Below are 24,962 nucleotides of genomic sequence, written 5' to 3' on the forward strand. Positions count from 1 at the left end.
CCGGAGTGGTGAAGAGCAACTCTAGTGGAATCGAGGTGTGGAGCGGTTCCTTGATTCAAGCCGGCTCAAGATCAAGAGGTTCTTGATAGAGGAGCGGTTGATTCTTGGAATCCACCTCAACGTGGATTAGGGGTGACCGGCAAGTCATCGACACCACGAGATAAATTCGTGTGTCAAGCTTGGTTACCTCTATTGCTCACTTTAATTTTTTTTACTTTGAGCAATTTACTTTACTAGAGCTTGATTTGTATCTTGTCACCCTAGGTTGCAAACCCATCTAGAAATAGTAGTAGCATGACATAGGGCTTTTCTTTGTTACTAATTAAATTTCTCTAGTGTTGTTGGTTTTAGATTTTAAACCGCCTATTCACCCTCCCTCTAGTCGGTGTTCTTGATCCTACACCCTAAAACCGCTCAAAGGAGGTCGCACGAACGGTTTCGGAAGTTCGAGGAGTATAAATAACCGGTTTTGTGATCTAGGGAGGAAAAACGGATTCGGTCCAAAGTTGAGGGAGGCAGAAAGAACTTTTTCCGTGGCATTACTCGTTGTAGGGTCCTTTTCTTTTTCTTTTTTCCTTTCCTCTACCTAATTCCCAATGTAAGAGTGGTCATATTTTAAAACTCTTGCCGGAGAGGAGAAAACATAGTGTCAAAAAAATTAATACCTGGTTCAAAACTATGGCTTTTAAGTAATTTCTTTGCAAGCACTCTCATCATTGTTTTTTCTTGCATTTGCAATTTTCAGCGGAGTGTTGGTGCAGCGTGCATGCTGCTATTGCTATGAGTTTAACACATGATTGCATTTTAATACGCCAATTCAACAAAGTGGGAGTGGCCCTCTAAATTTGCTCCCAATGAAACGCTCCTCTTCCAAAACGAGAAAGCCCCAGAAAAAGAAGCCAAATCAAAAGCAAACGGGAAGAGGGAGGCAGGAGGCGGTTACCTTCCCGCCATTTCCTCCCCGCCCATCCTTTCCTCGTCCATGACCATCACCCGATCCCCCCGCGCTATAGAATTCCTAGCCCGCCTCCCCCACCCCCTACGGCTCCGCATCCCCAACCACACTCATCCTCCCCGGCGGACGCAAGCCGCTGCACCCACCGTCGCCCCGCCGCCATGGGCAATTGCTGCCCAGGCTCCGGGGATGCGGAGCCCGCGCCCGCCGCCTCCACCGACCCCTCCTCCCGCCTCGGCTCCGGCGCCCCGTCGCTCAAGGCCGGCGTCTCGGCCGGCTCGGCCCCGACCCCCACCAAGCCGCCGGCGCCCATCGGCCCGGTCCTGGGCCGCCCCATGGAGGACGTGCGGAGCATCTACACCGTCGGCAAGGAGCTCGGGCGCGGCCAGTTCGGCGTCACCAGCCTCTGCACGCACAAGGCCACCGGGGAGCGCTTCGCGTGCAAGACCATCGCCAAGCGGAAGCTGTCCACCAAGGAGGACGTGGAGGACGTGCGCCGCGAGGTGCAGATCATGTACCACCTAGCCGGCCAGCCCAACATCGTGGAGCTCAAGGGCGCCTACGAGGACAAGCAGTCCGTGCACCTCGTCATGGAGCTCTGCGCCGGCGGCGAGCTCTTCGACCGGATCATCGCCAAGGGCAAGTACACCGAGCGCGCCGCCGCCGCGCTGCTCCGCACCATCGTCGAGATCGTGCACACCTGCCACTCCCTCGGCGTCATCCACCGGGACCTCAAGCCCGAGAACTTCCTCCTCCTCAGCAAGGACGAGAACGCGCCGCTCAAGGCCACCGACTTCGGCCTCTCCGTCTTCTTCAAGCAAGGGGAGGTGTTCAAGGACATCGTCGGCAGCGCCTACTACATCGCGCCGGAGGTGCTCAAGAGGAACTATGGCCCGGAGGCCGACATCTGGAGCATCGGCGTCATCCTCTACATCCTCCTCTGCGGAGTTCCGCCCTTCTGGGCCGGCAAGTTTCTCCTCCATTTCCGCACTTCTTTTTTTTTCCTGCGCTTCGCGCTCCGATCCCATCATCTTCTGACCTTCATATCATGTTCTGACCTGCGAAACATGATGCGTTTCAGAGTCCGAGCACGGCATCTTCAACTCCATCCTGAGGGGGCAGGTCGACTTCTCCAGCGACCCGTGGCCACGCATTTCGCCGGGCGCCAAGGACCTCGTCAAGAAGATGCTCACCTCTGACCCCAAGAAGAGGATCTCTGCCTACGACGTCCTCAGTATGTTGCGCCTCTGCTGCTTCTTCTTCTGCAGTTGGACCATTCATTGCCTTAAAAATCCAGAAATCACCTTGTATCTTCTTTTTCAGTTTTAAATCACCGAATCAAAAATGTTGTTGCCTGTTGTTTGTTGCTGTGCAGATCATCCATGGATCAAGGAAGACGGTGAAGCGCCGGACACGCCACTGGACAACGCTGTCATGAACAGGCTCAAGCAGTTCAGGGCAATGAACCAGTTCAAGAAAGCCGCGCTAAGGGTACATTCATTTTCAGCCATTCCCAGAAGAAAAAAAAATCAGACACGTTCGTTTTAGGGTGTAGTATCTCTAACCAAATCAAATCCCTGACTGGCAGGTCATTGCCGGGTGCCTGTCGGAGGAAGAGATCAGAGGTCTGAAGGAGATGTTCAAGAGCATGGACGCCGACAACAGCGGCACCATCACCGTGGACGAGCTGCGGCGAGGGCTGGCCAAGCAGGGCACCAAGCTCAGCGAGGCCGAAGTGGAGCAGCTAATGGAGGCCGTGAGTTTTTCAGTCACAAACCTGAGCATCTCGCGCATCTATAATAATACATCCTGCATCCCACGCTGGCAATCGCAAACAAATGCAGGCCGACGCGGACGGGAACGGGACGATCGACTACGAGGAGTTCATCACCGCGACGATGCACATGAACCGGATGGACAGGGAGGAGCACCTCTACACCGCGTTCCAGTACTTCGACAAGGACGGCAGCGGGTAACCTGGCAGCTCTGAACCGCGCACTGCTCAGAGCTCTGAACGCCATCAAAAAGCCATGGAATCCTTATCGGCTCTCGTGCCTTGGCAGGTGCATCTCGAAGGAGGAGTTGGAGCAGGCGCTCAAGGAGAAGGGCCTCCTGGACGGCAGGGACATCAAGGAGATCATCTCAGAGGTCGACGCCGACAACGTAAGTGGCGACACCAATTCTTTGTTTTTTTTGTTCGCAGCACATGATGAATGAATGAATGAACACGACTGATCGTCTGGAAATCGGTCGCGAACGCAGGACGGGAGGATCGACTACAACGAGTTCGTGGCTATGATGAGGAAAGGGAACCCCGAGCAGAACCCCAAGAAACGGCGCGACGTCGTCCTATAGGAGACCGAGCCGAGGATGGAGCTAGCTAGCTGCTGAATCGGTGGCAGTATAATTAAATCAGCCGGCTCGTCTCTCCACTGATCGATCGGTTTCACCCTCGAGCGGAGTTGATGTCACTGCGGGTTGTTCGCACACTTCAGCTGAGGCGATGCACGCGCACTCGTCTGCGAACACATCGGGTCACTGAAGCCTGAAGAGACCAGTGACCCTGAACATTGTAAAGTACGAGATGGAAGGATATGGGTGCGATGCCGATGCGTTGCGTTGCCTCTGTATTTGACTAGGCCATGCAGCAGCAGCAGCCGCCTGTGTTAGAACTGTCTGTAAAACGTTACTGATGGTTCGAATTCGTCAGTGGCTTGTCGACCTGCGACGAGAGTGAACTGTGTTGTGTATCTTCAGATGTGTAAGGAAAACAGAATAGGCATACGCGAAACCTAAAATTCAGTAAAGGGGGGCACATTTGGGCACAGTTTTCCCCTCTTCTGTCACAACTGCAGAAGTGCAGAGTTGCGGTTCACTTTTTTCTTCAGAATTCAGATGACGATGTGCAGATCACCTATGGGCTTCGGGGGAAAAAAGGGCTCCGGAAAAAAAAAGTAAAAAGTCCAATTTACACTTTCAAACTACCAAAAAGTCTGATTTTCAACCTTTTAACTATAAAACCAAATAACGAAAGCCATCCAACTGTTAAACTGGGTGGTTCCAAAGACGGTTTTTGTATTTTTTTTAAATAAATTAATTCTACCTAGATCTAAAAAGTCAAAACTAATTTATTTTAAATCAAAAAATATGAAATGGGTTTCAAAAAATTTCATAAAATGTAGTTTGTCTATTATTGATCTATTTAAATCTTATTTATCTAAAAATAATAGGCATAACTACAAGAAAACAAATACCAAAAATATATAAAAAACTAGATTCGAATAACTAAGTGGAGTGCCAATAGATAGGTTACATTTTTAGAAAATTTTGTACTAGTTTCATTTTTTTGTTTACTGTAAATTACTTTATGAATTTTTAGTTTAATTTTAAATATTTTTAATTTTCACAAAAATGCAAAAACACCTTTGAAACCACCCTAAGGGGATAAACTTATTCGGTTTCGATAGTTGGATGGCTTCCATTATCTGATTTTGCAGGTAAATGTTGAAAATCTGATTTTTGTGATGTAAACTGAACTTTTTCCAAGAAAACTCAAACATTTGGATCTTTGTGGTCAGGTGCAACGATACTTGCACGCACCACCTATCAATTAAGCGCCTGAAGTTGCCGAATTTCTTGGTCATATGAATTATAATAAAAGGGAAGGGTCAAATTCAAATCATCAAATGCCTTGACAAAGCTTTGGAGACTGAACCTGCCTGTTCACGTTGTCCTTGGTTTTGGTTTGGATCCATCCATCCCCACAGCGAAAGCCACTCCTCGACAGCTTCCCTTCAGACAGGAATGCCTCCACAACCCAATGCAAGCTTTCAGAAAACGTGAGAAAACAAAAGGATGGAGAACAGAGGCACGCAGAAAGGGGAGAAAAAGAACGAGCCGTTTTGTGGGGAAGTTGCAAAGGGACGCCGTCGGGTTCAATTCCTGCGCGCAGCGCGTCCCGCAGGTAGTCCCGTGGAGACACGTCGTGGCGGAATGGCGGTAGAAACGGACGTGGCAGTGAAGCGACCCGGCTGGATTGCGACCGCACAGTACTCTACTACTCCTGGTAGTTAGTACAGCAGTAGAGGTCAAGGTTTAGTCCTGGTGGATCGTCTTCTTGGAGGATCTCTTGTCGCTTTCTGCCCTTTCGAGAGAGAGAAGCAAAGAAAACTGAAAAGCCTGCGGTTCTCCCTGTGCCCGCCGCTCGCAGGTTTCTCGTCAGGTCAGCACACAGGCCAGCGGCCGGCAGCTGCCACGAGCCCACGACCGGCAGGCCGCCCGGCCGGACCCACGGCTTTCGTTGGGAAATGGACCTCTCGGAGGCTCGGACGGGCGCCCTGCCCTGACGAACACCAAATCTAGCTAGCGCCATGTGCGAAACGCATCGATCTCTTTCGCTTTCCCCCGTCGAACTCCATTCACCATTGTTCTCCCCAAAATAAAAATAAAAAACTTCGAGCCACCACGGTGACGCTGGCGCTAGGGGTGGGCATTTAAAACCCGAAAAAGCCAAACCGAACCGAACCGAACCGAACCGAAAAGACCGAAATGTCAGTCTATTCGGGTTCTCGGGTTCGGGTTCAGTCCACACTTATGGTTTAATTCGGAGTATGGGTTAGGGTTCGGTTCCTAGCCTCCAAAACCCGAATAGACCGAATAACCCGAAATTCATTCAAACTCTTGGTATGCCATGATATCTTATGTGATTTTTGAACTTATTAGCTAATAGTTGTTATCTCATCTTAATATTTGTATGTCTATTTCATTATGCTATTTTTTCATAGTTACTTATCGCTATTACTCGTACTTCTATTTAACTATTCATTGCATATATTTTGATGGAAGATGAGAGTGTGTTTATTATTCGGTTAATTCGGTGGACCGAATAGACCGAACCGAAATATTCGGTCTATTCGGGTTCAGTTCCTAATTTTGTCTTTAAAATTTCGGTTCTCATTTTTTGAAACCCGAAATTCGCAAAACCCGAATAGACCGAACCGAAATACCCGAATAGACCGAATGCCCACCCCTAGCTGGCGCAACGTAGAGGGTCTAATTTCTTGCCATGGTTTCCTGGAAAAGAACCCTTGTTTGCTTCCTGAGGGAGCCCCTGCTAATATAACTATTCGCTTTTGTAAGCATTGCAAACTGCTAATCCTTTTTAGGTCTCTGCAATAATGCTACAGCTTTTAGCTCAGACGAATGATGAAGCACCTGTGCGTGCAGCGGCAATATATTCCTGAACCCTGATTAGCCATGGCCGCGGTGGACGACATGATCGGAGATTTGAGTGGGGCCTCTGTCCAAATGGTCCAAAAGATGGAGGCGACACAGAAAATCTGGGATGGATCCGCATCGATCAGTGTCTCTTGGAGCCAGGGACAACAAGGCCTAGAAATCGCTGGCAAGCCGATCGATGGTCCTCGATTGGAGTTGCCAATACCTCCTGATCGAAGCTGATTTGCCTAGGACAAACACGGCCGCTCTCTTTCTCGCTTTATGCTCTCCATGTAGTGACAGCAGAGATCAAGTCATTAACTAGACCGACGGTCAACTTGAAACACGAGTTTGCGCAGCACATTTGCAGGGCAGTGATCTGCCTAGATTTTACAAGCAACAGCAGCTTGGAAATTTCGACGCACCATATTGATTTGGTTGAGTATCGGGCTACGAACGTGCAGCAATGGCCTCACAAAATCACCACTTCTGTGTTGAACCATGCACTTCCTAAGCAGGGGCGGGCCCAGGATTTGGGGTTTGGGTATTCAATATTTTTTAAGGATGAAATGTTTTTGACCGCTGTTGCCCGCTGCGCTACGTTGTCCCCAGCGACGCATGTTGCTTATTAGGTCTCATCGGCCAGAAGTGGAAAGGATGCGGCCACAAGGGAAAGGGGAAGTGGAATTGAGATGGATTGGTGCCGGTTGGGGGTTGCTATTGGGCCTAGAAGAGGTGAAGTGAGCCATTTGAGCACAAGAGGCAATATGAGATCGGGAAGCCTATATTGTGACGTTAGATCATCTCCAAGAGACACCCTAAATCATCTCTCTCCACACCCTATCCAAATACTTGCTATTTTAGAACCGGATCTTAGACCCTCAACCTTCAAATTTATGGGTCATATTTACCTAATATGTCAAGGTTCAAACAATAAAATATCCGGTACAAGGGAAGTACCATGGCGACACAAGAATACAAAGAGAAATAATATTTTGGATGATCCTCTACTTAAAGGATATAGAGAGTTGGAGACTCGAATTTAAGAATTCTTTTAGAGATACCCTTATTTTCTATTTTAATACATATACATGTTATATATACTATGTATATAAATTTTGTTGCAAAATTTTTTGGGTATTCAGTTGAATACCCTTGAATCAATACCAGGCCCGCCCCTGTTCCTAAGGCTTTTCCTACGACGCCACCGGTTGCAAGGAAGACGAAGGGTAGAGACCAGTGGCGTGCTTCAATATAATTTTATTTTATATTGAGATCTTGTAAAAGGTGTTATTTTTTAATGAAATTCAATCCCTTTCTAAAAAAAGGCTTTTCCTACGACCTGCACTGGGAAGTGGAAACAAAGGCTTGCCCCGCGCCCTGGTTGACTGTTGCCTGGGAGGAGGCCCCACGTGTCGGTGGCTTCACGCTGAGGTACCAAGGTAGGCATAGCGGGCGATGACGAAGGATTATGGGGGGGTATGCCACGTCATGGTGGGACCTGCAGCTGATGCAGGCTCGCCACGTCACAAATCTATCAACAAGTACGCGGTTACCGTATTCTTCGCTCCTTAAGGCTATTCGTACTCGTTGTACTCTAATTTCATACTCTACTAGGTTCGTGTCCGTGCGTTGCTACGGGCAATACAGATCATATAAATGTCACTATAATTTTAATGGCGAGAAATCAATTTGGTAGACACAAAGAAAATTGCTCGTAGCAACGAGTTGATACTATAAGTCTATGTGAAAGCCTAGACTCATGTTAGTGGTTGCTAAGATTTGTACTATGTATTGTAGTAAAAGAGGACATGTTACAGACAACACATGTTATTCTATTATACAATTCAAGGAGTTATAAACAAAAACCAAATCACAATCTGGGAGACGAAGCACTCAATAATTGCCCAAATCTTATCAGCACCATTTATCTGGGAGATTGAGCACTCCATATTGACATGGTTCTTGCGGTGGATTGTACAACAAACACTTCAATGCCACACTTGAAAAAAAAAACTAAAAAGAGTACATACCAATCTGTAGGAGACAAATTGTGTACCGTTTGATGGAGTGTTTTCCTGAAATATGAGCAAAGGTAAACATATGTGACTCAAGCATATTGATTGCAGGAGCAATGTCTTGCAACATTCTTGAATATGGGAGATGCTGCTTTCTATTGTTTTGCTGCAAATAAAGATGACAAGAACAATAGAACATTCAAATTCATTTTATTTTTTTGGATCAACACTGATTATCAAACTCGAAACACAATTGACTTTCCATGGTAATCCAATTCCATTTCTCTAGTACAGAGTCAAAAAGAAAAATTACAGTTGTTAGTGCTGGCAAACATATAGCAATAATTTCCATCAAAATCATTGCATCACAGCGCTTCCTAATTCAGAAGAACAAGAATTTTGCAATTTTCTATTTGATGTCATTAATATGGTTGGGCTGCTTTAGAACAGTAACTTGTGCAAACATTATTATAACAATATGTTCAGGGTTTCCTAATTCAGAAGAACAAGTTCTCCTCTGCTCACAATATTTAAGACACATTATAGCATTAGAGCATGATTGCATCATCTCTTTGTAAAAGCACTACTACTGAAGTACTGATAGAGAGCTAATAGACCTTTGCACAGGTTAGACCTTTTGTTATATTCTGAAATTATTACCCCCCCCCCCCCCCCCCCCCCCCACTCGTCAAATGTTTGATGAGCCAGCTTCATAAATCCCTCATATATTTCTGCACACAACAAATGGTGACAAAATTAGAAGCAGAATAAATATTCAATTTGGTGCACATACATCCATTACATGCTAGTACCATTAAAATGCGTAGAACACTTGGTCAGTTGCCGTGCAGATTTAGCCATGAAAAGTGATTATTGAAATCACATAGATCATGAACCCCAAGCTAGAAAAATGTTGTCAAGTAGGTATCATTATTTTTTAGGCTTTTTCAGTCATATTTTATAGGCAGATAATGTGTGCAGAGACATACTATAGAAGGGTGTAGATAACAGTGAAGGGTTTGCATTCCTTGAGAATTCCATTTAAAGAGGTATTGACTTACCGAATGCAAGTGCTTGACATCCTCTGCAAGCAATGAAAGCATGGGATTGTACGTTTGTCATCAGTATCAACTGTAAGCTTGTCAAAACAATCATCTATGTCAAAATTAGTAGTCGATATCAATGCTAGTTGAAACTTTCAATAAGTAAGACAATATCAAATCAACAATTATACCGACTACTACTTGGGCATTTTCTCAAACTGCTAAACTACACTCCATGTCATTTGAGTCAGCCTCGACCCCACGGGTGTGTCGTAGCTGCACGCCTGCACATGTGTGTATCCTCTCCGTCTGCAGCACTGCACAGGAGCAAGAATCAGACACAAGTCCACAACCAACCAATAGTCCAAGACTATTATCTTGCTAAAGCCAATACTGAAACAAAAGTGGGATTACTTTTTTCTTTCTTCCACCACGCCGTAGTCAATCAATAAGTATTGTATTGTTTCTGAACATTAGCTATATGTTGTTGATTGGATAGTAAGCTTCTTGATAAATCTCTAGGCAAAATTATTAATAAAAGTGCCTAAGACTAATGTCAATAAGACAACAAATCAACTGAGATTTGGTTAGTGTTAGAGCACAAACTTCCAGATCAGCCGTTGATATCTCTCTGATATCAGACGCTTTCCATGCCTGTTTATGACCTTTTAGTCTCATCCCTGGAATTCCACAATAGCAATGGAAATTATTTAATATATTTTCAATAGTTATTGATAGAAAAAGAAATGTTAGGGGAGAACAGTTTCCATCTCTCTTAAACATTCTATCAAACACCTGGTGGGCGGACAGTATTGTATACCTAGAGGATGCCATCGACGGTAAGATTGGCATCATGCTCCAGTGGATTGTAGCTGGCAACTGCATAGGAATTGTAGCATCAAATGTGATGTACTGATGTACATTCAGTAATCTGCATGCTAATAGAGAGGATGCAGAAGATTACTCCAGGGATGCTCGTGCTTGAAAGGAGAAGCAAGCACCTCGGGCAACAGCCATGGTGGCCAGCGGCACCTACAGCCTAAAATCCAAAAAAATTAGGGTACAGGAGAGTGCGTTGAGCGGAGGAAAAGAGAGGACATTGAGGGGGTTCCATTTTGGTGCTGATCAGCGGCGGCCGGCGGAGCGGCGCTCCGCCTCGGAACGCAGGCGGATTTGAGGAGGAGAACTGGGAGGCGACGGGTGGAACGCCGGCGGCGATGTACCAACGGTAGCAGCAGGAACGGCGTCGTGCGTCCTTGCCGTGCCCACCTCCTAGCACACACGCAGCAGGTCGCGTACGGGATCACCTCACCATCCCAGAGCTGCCGCTTTAGCGCGTGCTCGACCGCCGGCGGCAGACGAGCGATGTTGTCTAGGGTTTGGGGGAGGGCGGGGGCGGTGCGAGACGACTATTGCAGTCTACCGTTCGTTGCGAGGAAACCAGGAACGGATGGCTGCTGATCGATCGCTCCCGGCAGACCGACGACGGGGAGGCGTCAGGATCGCACGACGGGGAGGCGTCAGGATCGCACGTCTGCAAAATCACGCGAGGGAAACTGAAGGGATCGGACGGATGCAAAATCACGCGAGGCAGACTGATGGGATCGGATGGATGCAAAATCACGCGAGGCAGACTGACGAAGGGAGGCGGGCTGGGGGGCGACGTACGAGTCGCCAATTGCAACTTTTTAGGAGTAGAGAAAAGGAATTTTATATCCTGGTGATCAAGATTCTTTTCTCTATACTCATTTCTTCCGCACTCGTTATACTATATATCTCATACTCTATATCCTAGTCATCGATATTTTCTACGCAAATCTAAACTACCTGTTGGTGTCCGGACCTCGCGGTCTAGCACCAACTAGTAATAATGCTGCTTGTCTCTGTCTCTAGATGGTTGATGCAAGAAGAAACACAGAGACATCAAGTTTATCCTGGTTCCGGCAACAAGCCGTACGTCCAGCAGAGGGGGTGGTATTGTATTATCTTGCACCATGGCGCTTGTAGTAGGGGGCACAAGCTTGTGCGGGATAGGGAGATAAGCTCCCAAGTCCTTGGGTGCGTTAGAGCTGATTGAGGCGAGTGCCAATATCGGGAGTTGTGAGAGTGCGTGTGTGCGACTGAGCGTTCTTGATTCGTCCCCCGGTACATGTGCTCCCTCCTCCTTTTATAGTCTCAAGGAGATGTTACATATGTGAGATATCTACGGGGTTGTCCGTTTCTCCCCGAATCGGGGAGGGGGGAGAACTGTTGGTCGTTCTTGTCACTGATCACTGTGGGGCATGGCGCCGGGCGTGGTCATCGTCCTTGCGAATCCTCCGACTGTGCCCAGGGCGCGTCCATGTCCTGTGGCGTCAATTGACGGCGTGGCGATGGCTGCTGAATGTGCAGTGCCCTGCATCGAATGAGGTAGGGCGCCGAGAGTGCGGCAGACATCGATCTTGCCCCGGTCAAGGGTCGTACCGCGTCCGAGGGTCATCGCCCATGCCCGCAGAGGATCCTGCAGGGGAGGAAAGTACAAAGGGTAGGCGGTACAGTGGCGAGGCGGTTCAGACTAGCCCACACAGGGTGCCGCAGACCTACATCGCGCCGGGAATAGCGGCATAGGGGTCGGAATAGGCGGACGGGATGCCAGTCACATCCGTTGTGCAGCGTGGTGGCCGACGCCGCCTGACGCCGCCTGACTCCATCTGACTCCCGCCCCATGCCATCTGACTCGGGGTCGTTCTTAGGCTCCAGATGACCGAGGGTAGCTCTGTGAGCCATCTCCGGCCAAACTTGTTCAGCTTGTTGAAGATTCTTGGCTTGAGGCCTTGTAGGATCATGCCGTTGGCACATTCTACTTGGCAATTCGTTTGTGGGTGTGCCACAGCAGACCAATCCACACGTATGTGAAAATCATCGCAGAACCTCAAGAACCTCTTGCCCGTGAACTGGGTGCCGTTATCCGTGATGATCGAGTTCAGATCCCCGAACCGGTAGACTATGTCGGTGAAAAACTACACGTCTTGCTCGGACTTGATCTTAGTGATAGGTCGAGCCTCGATCCACTTGGAGAACTTGTCCACCACCGCCAGCAAGTGTGTGTAGCCCCCGGCGCTCTCTGCAGTGATCCGACGAGGTCCAGTCCCCACACGGCGAAAGGCCATGTAATAGGGATGGTCTGCAGAGCATGAGCCGGGAGATGCGTTTGACGGGCGTAGAACTGGCAACCTTCGCAGGTTCGTACGATCTCCGTAGCGTCTGCGACTGCAGTGGGCCAGTAAAAGCCTTGCCTGAACGCGTTCCCCATGAGGGTGCGTGGTGCTGCGTGGTGATCACAGGCTCCAGCGTGGATGTCTCGAAGCAGCTCCCTACCCTCCGGAATAGGGATGCACCATTGCAGGACTCCCGTGGGGCTGCGCTTGTACAGCTCCCTGTCGATCACGACGAAATACTTGGCCCACCTGGCGACGCGTCGCGCCTGAGCGCAATCCGAGAGTAGCACCCCTCGGTTGATCTAGTCGAGATATTGGTCGCGCCAGTCTTGCAGGAGTGGGGCCTCGTCAATCTGCATTTCCTCGGCCTCATCCGCCAAGAAAGTCACGGTCTCGATTTCCATGTCATCGGTCTCGCTTGCCGAGGGGTACCTGTTCGAGGGCTCGGTAGGCGAGGCGCCCGACTTCGCTGACTCCTTGAAGTTGACGGAGGGTTTGGCAATGCCGTGGGCGAAGATGTTGGGGGGTACGGTGGTCCGCTCAGACGCGATCTTAGCTAGCTCATCCGCATCCTCATTGTGCTTGCACGGGACGTGGTTGTGTTCCAGGCCGTCGAACTTGTCCTCGAGGCGGCGTACTGCATTGTAGTATGCCTCCATCTTTGGGTCGTGACATCTAGACTCCTTTATCACTTGGTCGATGATGAGCTGAGAGTCACCGCACACGTCGAGATGCTTGATGCCGAGTTCGATGGCGATGCAGAGGCCACAGAGGAGTCACTCGTATTCTGCCATGTTGTTGGATGCTGGGAAGTGGAGGCGAATTACGTAGCTCATGTGCACTCCGAGAGGTGAGATGAAAAGGAGGCCAGCGCCCGCACCGGTTTTCATCACCGACCTCTCGAAGTACATGGTCCAACACTCTGCTTGGATCTATGGTGGGTGCAGCTGAATGTCGGTCCACTCAGCGACGAAGTCAGCCAAGATTTGGGGACATGATTGCCTTGCGAGGGGTGTAAGTGAGAGTTTCTCCCATGAGTTCCACTGACCACTTGGCGATTCTACCAGAGACTTCCTTGTTGTGGACTATCTCTCCCAGAGGGAAAGACAAAACCACGGTGACGGGATGAGCCTCGAAATAGTGGAGCAGCTTGCGCCGAGCCAGGACTACTGCGTATAGCAGCTTCTGGATCTGTGGGTGCCGCGTCTTGGTCTCGGACAACACTTCGCGTATGTAGTACACTGGCCGTTGGATAGGCAGAGCGTGTCCCTCCTCTTGCCTTTCCACAACGATCACCGCGCTGACCACTTGCGTCGTCGCAGCCACGTATAGGTAGAGGGGCTCGCCGTCTATTGGTGGTGTCAGAATGGGGGCATGAGTAAGTGACGCCTTTAGCCTATCGAGGGCTTATTGAGCCTCGGGGGTCCATGAAAAGTGTTCGGTTTTCCTTAGGAGTCAGTACAGAGGCAAGCCTTTCTCACCGAGGCGTGTGATGAAACGGCTGAGGGCTGCCAGGCAGCCCATGACCCTTTGTATCCCCTTCAAGTCTCGAATCGGCCCCATCCTTCTGATGGCCTCGACTTTCTCAGGGTTGGGTTCGATGCCTCGCTGAGAGACAATGAAGCCCAAGAGCATTCCTCGAGGTACCCCAAACACGCACTTTTTCGGATTGAGTTTCAACCCCTTGGCCCTCAGGCAATCGAATGCGATCTTGAGATCGGTTACCAGGTCGCCTGTCTTCCTGGATTTTATGACGATGTCATCGACATATGCTTCTACGTTCGGCCCGATATGGTCCCCGAACACGTGGAGCATACATTGCTGGTATGTAGCCCCGGCATTTCTAAGGCCAAATGGCATCGTGACATAGCAGTACATGCCAAAGGGAGTGATAAAAGAAGTCACGAGCTGGTCGGACTCTTTCATCTTTATTTGGTAGTAACCGGAGTAAGCATCAAGAAAGGATAAAAGTTCGCATCTCGCAGTTGAATCAACAATTTGATCAATTCGTGGCAAAGGAAAAGGAACCTTCAGACATGCTTTATTTAAGCTAGTGTAATCTACACACACCCTCCAACTTCCATTTTTTTCTTAACTAATAAAGGATTAGCTAGCCACTCGGGATGAAACACCTCCTTGATGAATCCGGTCGCCAGAAGCTTCGGCAACTCCTCTCCGATTGCCCAGCGCTTGAGCTCGTCAAAGCATCGCAGGCACTGCTTCACCGGCTTGGACTTGGGTCGTATGTCAAGGGAGTGCTCGGCGACCTCCCTCGGTATGCCAGGCATGTCCGAGGGGCTCCACGCAAAGATGTCTGCGTTGGCGCGGAGAAAGTCGATGAGCACCACTTCCTATTTGTTGTCGAGGGTGGCGCTGACCTTCAACGCCTTGCCGTTGGGGTGGCTCGGGTCGAGGGGTACTTCCTTGATACCCTCGGCAGGCTCGAAGCTGCCTGCGTGCCGGTGCGTGGAGTCCATGGCTTCGCTTGCCATCTTATCCAGGGTGGCCGCGAGGGCCTCGTCCTCCACCTGGGCCTTGGCACGCTCGACGCATTCGACGTCGCACTCGTAGGCATATTCGAACGACGGGCCGACGGTGATGACGCCCTTCAGACCCGGCATCTTCATCTTGAGGTAAGGTGTAGTTGGGGACCGCCATGAACTCGGCGTAGCATGGCTGCCCCAGTATGCCGTGGTACGCCCCACGAAACCCTACTACCTCGAAGGTGAGTACCTCCTTTCGGAAGTTGGCTGGTGTGCCGAAGTAGATGGGCAGGTCGATCTGCCCGAGGGGTTGGACTCGCTTTTCCGGCGCGACGCCGTGAAATGGCGACACGCTGGGACACAGCTTGTCCAAGCCAATCCCCATGAGCTCCAACGAGTATGCGTACAAGATGTTGAGGCTGCTGCCTCCATCCATGAGAACTTTGGAGAACCGGGTGTTGCCGATGATAGGATCCACGACGAGCGGGTACAGGCCCGGATTCGGGATGTAGTCGGGGTGATCTTCACGGCTGAAGGGGATCGTGTCCTCTGACCAGTCGAGGTAGAATGACGTAGCCTTGGTGACGGAGAAGACCTCTCGGCTCTCTCTCTTGCGCTGCCGAGCGGTCATGTTCGCCGTTGGCCCGCCGAAGATGAAGAACACATTCTTGATCGAGGGGTATCCATCGCCGCCCTTGCCTTCCTCATCCTTCTCCTTCTTGGCCTCGTCCTTCTGGCCGAGACGGTTGAAGTACTTGCGGAGCATGTCGCACTCTTCCGGGGTGTGATTGACCTTGCCCTCATGATAAGGATATGGTTTCTTGAGCATGTCATCGAACAGGCCACCGCCTCGAGGACCTTTGCCGTCAGGGGTGACAATAAGGGCCTCATCGGTGTCCTCGTCCTGCCCCTGGCCGCACTGGTTTGGCGGACCCTTCTTCTTGCCCCTCTTGCCCCGTTTGGGCTTCTTCGGGCTGTTCTTGGCCTTGTTGTCCTCCGTTGGCGCCTCCCCCTTGCACTTGCCCTTCTTGCCATCGAAGATAGCACTGATCGCCTCTTCGCCGGAGGCAAAGTTGGTTGCTATGTCGAACAGCTCGTTTGTGCTGGAAGGAGGGTTCAGCCCAACTCGCGCACGAGATCCCTGCAAGTCGTGGCCAAATGAAAGGTACTAATGACTTCGGAGTCCTTGACGCTGGGGAGCTCAGTGCATTGCTTGGAGAAGCGTCGGATGTAATCCCGCAAGGGCTCGTCAGGTTGCTGACGGCACCCTCGGAGATCCCAAGAGTTCCCAAAACGCACGTATGTGCCCTAGAAATTTCCCACGAAGGTCCTGACCAGGTCAGGCCAGTCGTGGATCTGGTTGGCAGGAAGGTGCTCAAGCCAGCAAGCCAGGTGCGTGCGGAATCAGCAAGGTGTAGAGGAAGGTTGCGGATGATGACGACATCATCAGTCGCGCTGCCCAGCTGGCATGCTAGGCGGTAGTCGTTGAGCCAGAGCCCGGGATCCGTCTCTCTCGAGTACTTGGTGAGCGTGGTGGGCTGCCGAAAGCATGGGGGGAAGGGAGCAGCGCGGATCTCCCGGCTGAACACACGGGTGCCCGGAGGCTCCATTGATGGGCTCATATCCTCCTTGCAGTCGTAACGTCCACCACACCAAGGGTGGTAGCCGTGAGCGGCACCGTCCTTCTTCTTCTAGTTCAGGACGTTGCGGGCGTCGCTGTCGTGGGCGTTGCCGCGCGTGTCCCGTAGTCGATCCTTTACAGGAGTCAACTTGACACGATTGTGCACCGTGGGTGCCTTTGCCCCGTTCGTCGGTGGGGTGTGCACTGAGGCCTCACGATCCTACTATGCCGCCCCATCAGCTTTCGCCGAGGCCACCGAGCGCATTCGAGATGCAAAACTCTCGGCCTGCTGCACTGCAGCATCCTGGAGGAGTGCTTGTGCCTCTTTACGCAGGTTGCGACCCTCGGGCGTAGATGGCTCGGGCATGGCACGGATTAGGAGTGCTGCAGCAGTGATCTTTTTGCTGGCCCTGGGCAATCCCAGGGACTTTTTTTGCGTCCTTCCGCCATGATTCAATCCCAGGCAACACGTCCCACTCCTCGAGCTCCCGTACCGTGGTCGGTACGTCCCTGCCGGCGCTCCTCGTCGAGCTTGGCATCAAGCTCCCGGAGATGCGCCAGCTGTGCCTACTGTTCTGCCGCGTTTGCTGGGTGGACGGTCCGGGTGCTGCAGTTGCTCCTGCCACGGCTGTCGCAGCGTGAACCGCATCCGCCGCGGCGTCATCGTCATCGTCGCCGTTGTGCTCTCCTAGCACAGTGACGAAGCACTCCCGGGTCGGATCGTAGTCTCCCTTGCTAGAGTCGTCGGAACAGGTGAGGCAGTAATCTGCCGCAGCCTGAAATGACAAGAAGGCTCCGACATCCCGGATCCCGGAGTAATCCCACTCCGGGTTTATGCGATCCTGCGCGGGGACGGACCCCTCATCCGTGGAGTCGGGGTATGAGCTGTCAGGTGTCGACGCGATGAGGTTACGAGCCGAGAGCAAGTGATGTCCTGGCAGGTCCTCGTACGCGCTCATGTTGGTGCTGACAGATGATGCGTAGGTCGCAACAGAAGTTCGCATTCCGTAAGGGTAGAGCGGCGGCCTGGACGCGCCTCTCCCTGTCAGTGTTGCAGTCTTTCTTGATGGTGAAGGGGCGGTGCCCCCCACCGTGGCGTCAGTTTGCGGCATGCTAGCCTCAACCCACGCGGTGGTGCTACGGCACGCCACTCTGCGCCGTTCCATGCGCGCTTGCCGCGCGCGCTATCCCGAGCGCCTCCGGTGCTGTGGTTGCGGCGCTGGAGCGTCGGGGTTGATCCTGGGCGAGAGGAGCTCCATGAGGTAACCGTTGTCGGTTGCCCTGAACTCAAGACTCCCGAACCAGATCACGGTGCCCGCCGAGAAAGGGTCCGATGTGCCCGCCGGGAACCGTCTTGACATGCCCGCCATCTAGAGATCGAACGGAAGTAGAGGATGATTATCACGCAGCGCTGCCCCCTACCTGGTGCGCCAACTGTCAATGTCCGGACCTCGCGGTCTAGCACCAACTAGTAATAATGCTGCTTGTCCCTGTCCCTAGATGGTTGATGCAAGAAGAAACACAGAGACCCCAGGTTTATCCTGGTTCCGGCAACAAGCCGTGCGTCCAGCAGAGGGGGTGGTACTGTATTATCTTGCACCAGGGTGCTTGTAGTAGGGGGTACAAGCTTGTGCGGGAGAGGGAGAGAAGCTCCCAAATCCCTGGGTGCGCTAGAGCTGATTGAGGCGAGTGCCAATATCGAAAGTTGTGAGAGTGCGTGTGTGCGACTGAGCGTTCTTGATTCATCCCCCGGTACATGTGCTCCCCCCTCCTTTTATAGTCTCAAGGAGAGGTTACATATGTGAGATATCTACGGGGCTGTCCATTTCTCCCCGAATCGGGGAGGGGGGAGAACTGTTGGTCGTTCCTGTCACCGAGCGCTGTGGGGCATGGCGCCGGGCGTGGTCATCGTCCTTGCGAATCCTCTGACTGTGCCCAGGGCGCGTCCGTGTTCTATGGCGTCAGTTGATGGCGTGGCGATGGCTGCTGAACGTGCAGTGCCCTGCGCCGGATGAGGTAGGGCGCCGAGGATGCGGCAGACATCGGTCTTGCCCCGGTCAAGGGCCGTACCGCGCCCGAGGGTCGTCGCCCATGCCCGCCGTGGGTCCTGCAAGGGAGGAAAGTACAAAGGGTAGGCGGTACAGTGGCGAGGCGGTGTCAGGCTAGACCACAAAAGGGCACCGCAGACCTGCATCGCATCGAGAATAACGGCACGTGGGCTGGAACAGGCGGACGGGGCGCCAGTCACGTCCGCTGTGTGGCGAGGTGGCCGACGCCGGGTGACGCCGCCTGACTCCATCTGACTCCCGCCCCATGCCGTGAAGTGGTTGGCGAATAAATGCGCCTCGTCCCGTCGGGTGGTTGGGCCGCTGCCACAGTCTGCCGACGGTGGTCTCGAGCGAGGCGGAGTCCCCCCCCCCCGGCCGCGCCGAGGCCCAGTGGAGGGCTCGGCTAAGGGGGTCTCGAGCGAGGCGGAGCTTGCCTGTGCTTCGAGGGGCCTCGGCGGGGAACCCTCGAACGAGGCGGAATTTGCTCCACGGCTAGCGAGGCCTCAAAAGGGCCATACCGTGGAGCTGGGCCGTGGGTTGAGTGTGTCCTTGGGCTTCTCGTACCTGAAGAGGCTTTGGGCATCCGAGTTTGGACGTCGGCGCTGCTCTACGGAAGGATTCAGCCCAGGTGCCTAATCTTGTTTTGCGCGTTTGAGGATGTTTTAATCCCTGATTAGGGTGCCCCATGATTATGGTACCCGACACTACCCACACCTTCTACAGTGGCTGGCAAGTGGGACCCACCTCCACCAACCTTTTCTCCCCGCACCCTCTCTTTCTTCGGCCTCCCTGTACCTCTCTCTCCCTGTCCTCCCTCTGCCTGGGCCGGCGTGGATTCACTGACTTCCTGAAGCAAAGTCACAGGTGACTTTCTCCTTCTTGGATGCCACCCATTCTCCATCCAACGGCTGTTGTTAAATTCCTTAGGCTTTTCACTTTTCAAGCACAACGTTTAGCACAGATGATGGTTTTTAGCGCAAATAAGAGCCCAGCTTGGAAAGAGGAACGTGCCCAACTTAGTAGAGGAGACTATAAACAAGAAGGAATGAGTTGAAAACTATATACACTTTATTTTAGTGCAGAATTAAACCACCATTGCATTTTAATATTTTGAACAGTTTCGTGTTACAAAACAAGAAAATAATATCTTCCTTAGACTTAGATCGTGGAAGGAATTTTATTTCTTATTTTTAATTTTATATTTTTGTTACTACACGTTCTATGAAAATAAGAAGAGATCGCAACTCTTTCTTGTTACGCATTTTGTTTCAAAAGTCAATTTTCTTTTCAATATATTTCTTTTCCCAAATTCTTATTTTTGCTTTTCCACCCATGCGATAGAGAGCAAATGAAAAAAGAATTATTTTTCACTTAAATGGTAAGCTTTGAAATAAGAATAATAGAATAATCATGAATTCAGCTTTTTTTCGAAATCTTTTCTGGCCCGGGAGTGAAGCTGGACGCCTGGATTAATTGGTCTTGTATTGAGTAAGCTAAAATCTGCAGCAGTCGTTGGATGGAGAATGGATGGCATCCAATAAGGGAAAAGTCACATGTGACTTTGCTTCAGGAAGTCAGTGAATCCACGCCGTGCCTGGGCGCACGCACCGACGGCGGTGCTCGCTCCCTCCGCCGCGCAGCCCCGACCTCCTCTCCGCCGTGCGCCGGCCCGTCCTCCCTCTCTGTTGCCCCTTTCCCTCCGCTCGCGCCGTCCGTAGCGGCGAGGGGAGCACGGCCGGGCGCGCGCGGTCGCCGCGCCGCCGGTCGCGACGCCGTGGCGAGCAGGCCTCCGCGGCCCCCGGCCGCCGCGCGCACGTCGTCGCCCCGCCGGCGCTAGCCTACTCCGCCCCCCCCGTCTCTTTCTCTCCCCGACGCCGCTCCTCCCTCTCTCCACGGTCCCCCTCCCTTCCTCCCCGGCCCTCCCTCTCTTTGGCTCTCCGCGGGGCCGGCGCCTCCCCTGCTCCCTTCGCCGGGCGCCGCCAGGAGCTCGCCCTCTCCACCGCGGAGGACGGCGCGCGCGGATGGTCCGGCTCGAGCTCGATGGTGGGCGCCGCGGCGGCCATGGCCCGCGGCCCTCCTCCCCGGCGCCGTCGCCCCCAAACCCCGGCGTCCCTCCTCCGACCTTCCTCCCCGGCGGCCCTCCCCGTGCCGGCCTTCCTCATCCTTGCGGGCCGGAACAGCGGCGGCGCATGTGCGGGAGGGGGAGAAGGAGCAGGGGCGCCATCCCTCCGTCGTGGCGCAGCAGGCGGCCTCCGGCGTTGCGCCCTCGGGCAGCAACGGCGGTGGCGCGTCGAGGCGGGGGACGGAGCAGCGACGCCCGCCCCTACTCCAGCAAGCAGGCGCCGGCCGTGGAGCACCCTCCGCGCGGCGGCTCGCCCGCCCTCTGCCACTCCTCACCTCGCCGGGCCGTGGCGGCGTGGCGAGCAAGGCCGGCACAGGCGCGGCGTCGCGGCGAGCAGGGCTGGGCGGCGGTGGTGCGGCGGAGCGCGAGGCTTCGGGGCGAGCCGGGATGGGCAGTGGTGGTACGTACGGGCTTGTGAGGGCAGACGGCGGCGCTGCGCACAGGCGGGCGAGCGCGGACGGCGGGCGGGTGAGCACGGACGGCGGCGCTGCAGGCGAGCGAGCGAATCTCGCGCCACGCTGGCGCGTACAGAACGAACGGGAAGGGCGCTGAATTCCCTGGATGGAGGACCTTGCGCTATAATTGCGTGCTGGATAGAGAGCACAGCTGCGGACGTTTTTTCTGTAAATTGGTGCATCGTGCGATACAGAGGCCCTGTTTAGTTCCCACCCTGTAAACGCAAAAACGCAAAATTTTACGAAGGAATCTTACTAATTTGGAGTACTAAATGAAGTCTATTTACAAATTTTTTTTGCATGGATGAGCTATAAATCGCGAGACGAATCTAATGAGCCTACTTAATCCATGATTTGTAACAGTGATGATACAGTAACCATTCGCTAATTATTAATTAATCATGGATTAATTAGCATCATTAGATTCGTCTCGCGATTTACAACCCATCTGTGCAAAAAATTTTGTAAATAGACTTCATTTAGTACTTCAAATTGGAAAGATTCCGTCGCAAATTTTTTTTGCGTTTACATGTAAAGAGAACTAAACAGGACCAGAGTGGGATAAAGTGGCCACTGCGGACAGCCTAATTACCTTGTCGTATAGAGCACAGGCCACCGGAGCACCCGCTTTTCAGAAAACTATCAACAAACAGTTTCAGTAATTACCTACCACCATAACAGCCATAATCCATTCCTGAACCCTCTCGATCTCTGTCAGAAACAATCCAGACGTACAAATGAGCAAATGGAACCACCCATCTCCCACATCTTGGAGGCCAGCACACAATGCAAGCTTTCATTCAGAGAGAAAACGGGACAGCTAGGATAAGGAGGAAAAGTCAGAGTGTGCACGCTGCGCTGCAAATCCTGTCATCAAAAAAATATTAGCTATAATTTGACCTCCCTCCTCCGGTAATTAACTCCGATCCTGCTGCGCGCTTTCTTCCCCCTTCTTCCCTCTTGGAGAATCGAGACAAAACGAAAGAAAAGCCTGCGGCTTAACTTTCCCCGTGGCACTGTCTGTGTGTGTCTCAGTTCTCACTGGTTTTCGTCCGGTCGCCCGGGCGCGGCTCCGATCCTTCGTTGAGAAGTGGACGCCTCAGACTTCCACTGCTAATCTGGATTAGTACGAATTAACTAATCTGGTGCTCTTCGCTACTCCTGCTGTTACCTGTTAGTCCTAACGAATAGCGGCATGAAGCTAGCTAGCACCCGTGCAGCCGGCGATATTTTCGGCATTCGGCAGTCTGGAGCTGGAATGGTGTGAAAGAAAAATACAATTGGCCTGGCTGGAACTGGAGCTGCTGGCTGGAGTGGCGTGAGAAAAAAATACTGTTGAGCTGGAGCTGGCTGCCGAACGGAGTGATTGGTATCCCTGATCAGGCATGGACGGCTGCAAATACCTGGAGATTTTGCGTAGGGCCTGCACAATCGGTTCAAGTGGTCCAAAAAATTTAAGGACATGCGGAAATTCTGGGACAGATCCGTGCGCATCTCACCCTACGATTCACGGCCAATTTCGAGGCCAGAGAAGCAGGCCACGTCATCAACAAAAATCTCGGCCGTCGATCCGGCGAACAACGGCCGGTGGCTGGCCGTCCCGCCCCCACCGACCCACCCTCGCCCCCGCCCCCCGGCCGGCTCCTCACGCGCCTCGCCGGCCGCCCCCGCTCCTGCTCCGCCGCCGCGCCTGAAGGAGCCGCCGCCGCCGCGCCACCGCGCCGCTTGCCGAGAATCTGCTCCCCGCCATGGCCCCGGCGGGCACCCGCCATGGCTGCCGGCAAGGAAGGGGGGGAGGAGGGCGCGCCAAATCGGGCCGCCACGGAGCTCGAGGAGGGCGCCGCCGCCGCCATAGCCGGACGTCGAGGCCGCCAGATCCGGCTGCTACCGCCACGGGCCGAGCTCGAGGCCGCCGAATCTGGCCAGCCCCGCCGTCTCCCATGACCACACCTTCCTCCTCGCCGCGAGGGCAACACCACGCCGGGCGCCCACGCTGCCGCGGTGCGCCGAGCTACCCATCGGGACGCCGCGGAGGAGAACGGAGGAGGAGCCGCCGCAACGTCGAGCTGAACGCAGGGTAGTCGTGCCGAGCCACCTCGCGCCGCCGGGCTCCTCATCGGCGCTAGCGGCGAGGCCCGGCTGGGTCGCCCGCGCCGCCGCGGTGCGCCGAGCTGCCCGCCGGACCGCCGCGGAGGAGGAGCCGCGGCGTCGAGCTGCCCGGCGGGAGGCGCGGCGAGCTTATCCTTGCGCGCGGTCGTTGGAGCAAGGCTGGGGGCGAAGGTCGGCGGCTCGGAGGTGGCGACGAATACGGTGGTCGACGAGCAGTAGCGGGAGCAGCAAGCGGGCCTCTTCCACCGCCACGACGTCGGCCACTCACCGCGCGGTGGCCGTGGGGGATCTGGTCGTGGCTGCTGCACAACTCCTGCCCACGCAGGCGGCGCGGCCCCGGCCTCATCGTCATCGCCGCATGCCACAGTGTCCATCACACCAAGAAGAAAAGGGGCCGCCTCTTCGTCGTCGCCGCCGCCGCCAAAGCACATCTCCATCTCCGTGCGGGTGGAATGGCCCCGGCGGTCATCGTCATCTCCGTACACCGCGGAGGCCGTCGGCATCAAAAAAGAAGGCGGTGGTCACGAGGACGAGGCCACACCGCGCGGCGGTCGAGAGGGAGGCAGGGAGGCTGGGCGGAAGCCGCGCAGGGCGAGGCAGGTAACCGGACGGCGACAGCATGGGATGATGCAGGTGGTCGGCCAGGCGCTAGAAGCTGTGAGAGAGCAAGGAGATGAAACAGGAAGAGAGAGTTTCCTGCGTGGTCTGCAGCCTGCCTGTTGTTGCACGAGACACGGGGGATGCGCGATGCGACGGGAGCAAACACAATCCGTGAGAGATCCAATAGAAGGCACTGGTTGGTGGGACGGTTGGAGCCCAGGATCACTAACGTGGCGTTTAGGTCAGGGCCCGGGCTGGCAGTGACCAGTGTATTACTGCGTGGATTCAGTTTTTTTAATAGATGTGAGGTTTTATCGATAAATGGATGCATGCATGGCTGTAATTTCTACATGATTTTACTTCACAATTCTTACGAAAATAATATCAAGCTCATATCAGAAAATAATATCAAGTTCATAAAAACTCGAGGACAGAGAATTAAGAGAAAGGAGAGACGTTTCATCTCAACCAAACTAGGTACACACTGTTGCCCAGACATACAGCCGCTTTGATAGTGGTATTAGGGGAAACTACTTTCATTTCATCCAATAACCATCCAATTCCATGCACCTTGTCCCTAATTTCCAGCTTTTGCTACGATTTAGAGGATCTATGATGCATATTTTACGTAGGTACTAAGGGTATGTTTAGATCCAAAAAAATTTCATCGCTACGGTAACTTCGAACGTTTGACCACTAATTACAAATACTAAATATGGATAACTGACAAAACCCATTTCATAACCTCCGGGTGTAATTGCAAGGTGAAACTTTTATGCATAATTGGATTATGAATAGACAATGTCATGCTATAGTAAACAACCTCTAATGACGCTGATTAATTAGCCTTAATAGATTCATCTCACGATTTTCCGTCCATCTGTGTAATTAGTTTTATAATTAAATCATGTTCAGTCCTTCTAATCTTTAGTTTAAAAATACTACAGTAAATTCCGTCCAAATTTTTACAGAATCTAAACATACCCTAAGTTTTGCAACGGATTAAAGGGTGCATATTTGCTACATATTAGACGATGCATATTTGAAGTGCATAAATTTAACCTGTCAGATTCTGTTCAAAAAAGAATGTCATA

General features: G+C 52.6%; 1 protein-coding gene and 1 long non-coding RNA gene across 8 annotated transcripts; one reads left to right on the forward strand and one right to left on the reverse strand.

Annotated features, from left to right (window-relative positions):
- The first annotated feature begins 1,060 nt into the window (after positions 1–1,060).
- LOC120708406 (calcium-dependent protein kinase 2) lies at positions 1,061–3,785 on the forward strand. Its single transcript, XM_039993646.1, has 7 exons — positions 1,061–1,921; positions 2,037–2,189; positions 2,331–2,446; positions 2,544–2,711; positions 2,800–2,927; positions 3,019–3,118; positions 3,218–3,785. Exons 1-7 carry the CDS (start codon positions 1,117–1,119, stop codon positions 3,308–3,310), a joined length of 1,563 nt encoding a protein of 520 aa, XP_039849580.1. The 5' UTR covers positions 1,061–1,116; the 3' UTR covers positions 3,311–3,785.
- Positions 3,786–7,883: 4,098 nt separating this feature from the next.
- On the reverse strand, positions 7,884–10,692 carry LOC120708407. Of its 7 annotated transcripts, none has more exons than XR_005689358.1 (6): positions 10,198–10,692; positions 10,054–10,112; positions 9,840–9,913; positions 9,252–9,550; positions 8,808–8,921; positions 7,884–8,250 (listed from the first exon to the last, which is right to left on the reverse strand). It is a non-coding gene; the product is annotated as an uncharacterized LOC120708407 (long non-coding RNA). The 7 variants fall into 7 exon arrangements; XR_005689354.1 differs by having other exon boundaries at positions 7,884–8,356; XR_005689356.1 differs by having other exon boundaries at positions 7,884–8,921; positions 10,198–10,272; positions 10,457–10,691.
- Positions 10,693–24,962: the final 14,270 nt, after the last annotated feature.

This window comes from Panicum virgatum, chromosome 5K, assembly GCF_016808335.1.
Source record: "Panicum virgatum strain AP13 chromosome 5K, P.virgatum_v5, whole genome shotgun sequence".
Taxonomy (NCBI): domain Eukaryota; kingdom Viridiplantae; phylum Streptophyta; class Magnoliopsida; order Poales; family Poaceae; genus Panicum; species Panicum virgatum.

What these genes read in the sequence shown, in the direction of transcription:
- LOC120708406 (XM_039993646.1), top strand. Translation starts at nt 1,117, where the DNA reads ATGGGCAATTGCTGCCCAGGCTCCGGGGATGCGGAGCCCGCGCCCGCC. An exon ending in CTCTGCCTACGACGTCCTCA is followed by an intron (nt 2,190 to 2,330) that starts GTATGTTGCGCC and finishes GTTGCTGTGCAG; the next exon opens with ATCATCCATGGATCAAGGAA. An exon ending in TTCGACAAGGACGGCAGCGG is followed by an intron (nt 2,928 to 3,018) that starts GTAACCTGGCAG and finishes GTGCCTTGGCAG; the next exon opens with GTGCATCTCGAAGGAGGAGT.